General features: G+C 60.4%; 1 protein-coding gene across 1 annotated transcript; it reads left to right on the plus strand.

Annotated features, from left to right (window-relative positions):
• Nucleotides 1-629: 629 nt before the first annotated feature.
• LOC123255900 (numb-like protein) lies at nucleotides 630-3303 on the plus strand (the record flags this gene model as incomplete). The annotated part of the gene is made up of 5 exons (XM_044684618.1): nucleotides 630-776; nucleotides 1184-1271; nucleotides 1640-1779; nucleotides 2520-2594; nucleotides 3160-3303. Coding segments are annotated over exons 1-5 (594 nt in total), but the record flags the coding sequence as incomplete, so codon positions are not given.
• Nucleotides 3304-3798: the final 495 nt, after the last annotated feature.

Raw genomic sequence — 3798 nt, forward strand, 5'->3', positions numbered from 1 at the left:
GCCCCCGAGCCGAGCCGAGCGAGCGCAGTAAGCGGCCTGCGCTGCGGGGCTGGGGTGGGCTGGGAAGGGAGCAGGGGGGATCCGCGACTGGGGAACCCGGAGAGGACTCGGGGATGGGGGGGGCTCCACGAGGGTAGCGCCCCCCGCCCCGTCCAGCTCCCGCCCCTTTGTCCCCACCCGGGCTGCCGGGGCCTCAGGCCAGCTGTTGTGGAGGCGACTCCAGGAGGGCCCCGCCCGCGGACAATGCGGGCCTGCCCCCCCCATCCGGTCCGATAAGACCCGACGGGCGGGGGGGGGGGGCCGGGGGGGGGGGGCCCGGGGGCGGCTCCCTGTCACCTGTCACCTTTCGCCTCACTCGTCCCCTGGCCGAGGAGCGGGCCGTGCAGGACGGATGTGGCTGCCCCCGCCTGGGTCCCCGCGCGTGTGTGTGTTGGGGGACTCTTCCCCATGAAAGTGGGCTGCCGTGTGTGTGTGTGTGTGTGTGTGTGTGTGGCGGTGAGACACGTTGTGACTGCGCGGGTCGTGGGTGTCTTCTGGAGCCGCGCTCTGTGCTTGTGGGGCCGGGCTGCTGGCTGTGCCTGGGGCTGGGGCTCTCTCCGTGGGCCTGGGGATGGGGGGGGGGGGCGGTAATGTGCGATCGTGTGTCATGGGTGGCCATCGCTGCAGATCTCCCCATCGGCTCCCCCATCCCGGCGGTGTCTGTGTCTGAGATCATGCGGGGCTGCCGATTGTCTGTGTGGGACTGTCCCTCAGGGAGAATGTCTGTCTCGCTCTGGGTGTGTCTTAGGCGAAGCAGACTCGGGCCTTCCCTCTGTCCCCCCCAAAGCTCCCAGCCTCTTCCTTTCCCTTGAAGGGCTGCTGAGCCATTCTCATGGCTGGGCCCACACCCCGGCACAGCTACAACCCGTGTCAGCCAGCGCAGATGCCTGGGGGAACCAGGAGGGAGCACCCCCCCACCTCACCCCTTACCCCCTCATTCCTGGGGCCTTGTAACCACGGGGAGGTCTCCCTGGTAACTGTTGCTATAGCAACGGGGGCAGGAGTCAGGCAGGCCAAGGCAGAAGGGGCAGGACTCTTGAGTCCTTCCAGGAGCCTGTACCAAAGGTCACAGAGTCAGAGCAGGGGGATCCCTATGAGAAAGGGGAACCCCAAGCCCTCACAGCCTGCTCCTGTGTCTGGGCAGGAAAGGCCCAGGCGGGCCCATCAGCGTTTGTCCTCAGCCCCTCCTCGGCTGGCCCTGGGGCCCCCCCAAACCTTCAGGACGGAGCCCGGTGAGTGCGTGCAACAGGGGACTTGGGGAAAGGCCTCGGGAGCCAGGGAGACCGAGGGACTTGGGCCAGGGGGGAGGAGGGAGGGAAGGAGGCACGGCCAGGGGGGAGACAGCCTTCAGGAGGAAGCTCCCAGCTTCTCTGGGGAAGGATGGAAGTCAGTCAGGATGGAAATGAAGGACGCCTAGTGTCTGAGCCCCTCCGCTGCCTGCCACGGAGGAAGATGAGACAGAAGACCACGGCCCGTGGGCAGACGCAGCCACAGGAAGCCACATGCCCAGAACTGAGACCCCACACATTCCTCACCGTCCCCCATTTCACTGCTCCCGACCCCTTGGCCCCTGACCCTGAGGACCCTTCCTTGCCCCCAGACGGCGCTGGCACCATGAACAAGCTGCGTCAGAGCCTACGGCGCAGGAAGCCGGCCTACGTCCCTGAGGCCTCCCGCCCGCACCAGTGGCAGGCGGACGAAGATGCGGTCCGTAAGGGCAAGTGCAGCTTTCCAGTCAGGGTAAGAATCGGGGGCACCAGGGTGGAGCTCCGGGAACACCTGATGGGCAAGGGCTGGGCAAGGGCAAGAGCTCTGGGCTCCCAGAGGAGGTGGAAGAACAATGGTCTGATCCCTGACCTGTGCGTGTTAGGTCCCAAGCGGATCCCTTCTCTGCTGGACCTCAGTTTCCCCTCATGTAAAACAAGGGGATTGGGCCCGGCGACTCGAGGGCCTTTGTTAGCTCTGCCAATCTGCAGCTCAGTAAGAGGCTGCATCCAGATAAGCTGAGGGATGAAGAAGTGGGGACGAAAGGCCTGAGGAAATGGGAGACGAAGGATGGGGGGAAGATGAAAGACTGAAGAGACGGGGAATTAAGGGTGGCGAGAAGGGATGAAGGATGGAAGGGAGAAGAGTCGAAGGGCCGGAGAGCTGGGGGCGATATTTGTGTGCCGAGCGTTTCACCTACAGTGTCTGCCTCAATCTTCACAGCCACTTTGGGAGGAAGGAAGTGCTAGAATTAGCCCCGTTTTACAAATGAGGAAACTGAGGCTGAAAGCCACTGTTCCCCCTTCCCAGGGTCATAGAGCTAGTTAGAATCTAAAGTGGAATTGGAACCCAGGTCTTCTTGGCTCCAAGGCCTGCACCGAATCCCCCCAGCCTACGAAGAGGTGGGGGACGGAGGGGAAGATGGCCAGTTAAGGATGGGGAAATGGGGCCCTGGGGCTGGAGTTACCACCCGGTCCTCTTCCTCCTCCCCCCAGTACCTTGGGCACGTCGAGGTGGAGGAGTCCCGGGGCATGCACGTGTGTGAAGACGCAGTGAAGAAACTGAAGGCGGTGAGAATCCCTAATTAGCATTCCCAGCTTCTTGGAAGCCTGAGCGCAGTCGCCATCTGGTCTCTGACCCCCAACTCCTGCAGGCTGCTAGCCCTGCCCCCTTGTTAACTGTATCTGCTTTGCTTCGTGTCTATAGGCATGCTGCCAGTCACTCGCCCACTGGCCCTATAGAATGTAAGCTCCCTAGGGGATGGAGAGCCAGGCTCAGAGGTGGAGGTCCCGGGTTCAACTCTGGCCTCAGACACTTCCTAGCTGGGTGACCCTGGGCAAGTCACTTAACCCTCACTGCCTAGCCCTTCCTGCTCTTGTATCTTGGAACCAATCCACAGTATTGACTCTAATATGAAAGGTCAGGGTTAAAGAAAAACAAAAATAAAATAGAATGTAAGCTCCCTGAAGGCCGAGCTGTCTCACTTGTGTTCCTATCCCCAGGGGAGAGCATAGTCCTTAGCACACAGTAGGGCCTTCATCAATGCTTGGTGAGTGAGTGAGTGAGGCTCAGGATCCTCCCTCCCCCCCAACCCCCTATATTCCTCTCATCACGGTCTCCTGTTCCTTCCCCCAGACTGGGCGGAAATCCGTGAAATCTGTGCTGTGGGTGTCGGCAGATGGGCTGCGTGTGGTGGATGACAAGACCAAGGTATTGGGACTGCAGGCAATGCCTCCCTCCCTCTCCCCATTCTCCTCCCTGTTCCCACCTCTGTCCCCAGTACTACAGGCCCAGGAAGGATTCCCTCTCCCAGGGGCCTTCTGAGCTCATACCTGGCTCATACCTTCTCTCTCTGGCCTCACTGGTCTAGTTAGTGGAAAGAGGCTGGGACTGAGAATTAAGATACGTCTTCTGTCTGAGGGGAGGGGTTAAAAGAGAGAGAGGGAGGGAGAGAGAGAGACAGAGAGAGAGAAAGAGAAGAAAGACAGGAGAGAGAGAAAGAGAGGGAGAGGGAGAGGGACAGAGACAGAGAGAGACAGAGAGAGAAAGAGAGAGAGAGATTAGAGAGAGAAGAAAGAGAGAGATTGGAGAGAGAAGAAAGAGAGAGATTGGAGAGAGAAGAAAGATGGGGGAGAGAAAGAAAGGAAGGGAGAGAGAAAGAAAGAGAGAGAGGAAGAGAGAGAGGAGAGAAGACAGGGAGGAAGGGAGAGAGAGGAAGAAAGAGAGGGAGAGAGAGAGAGAGAGAGAGAGAGAGAGAGAGAGAGAGAGAGAGAG

Source organism: Gracilinanus agilis, unplaced genomic scaffold (genome assembly GCF_016433145.1).
Source record: "Gracilinanus agilis isolate LMUSP501 unplaced genomic scaffold, AgileGrace unplaced_scaffold53896, whole genome shotgun sequence".
NCBI classification, from domain to species: Eukaryota; Metazoa; Chordata; class Mammalia; order Didelphimorphia; family Didelphidae; genus Gracilinanus; species Gracilinanus agilis.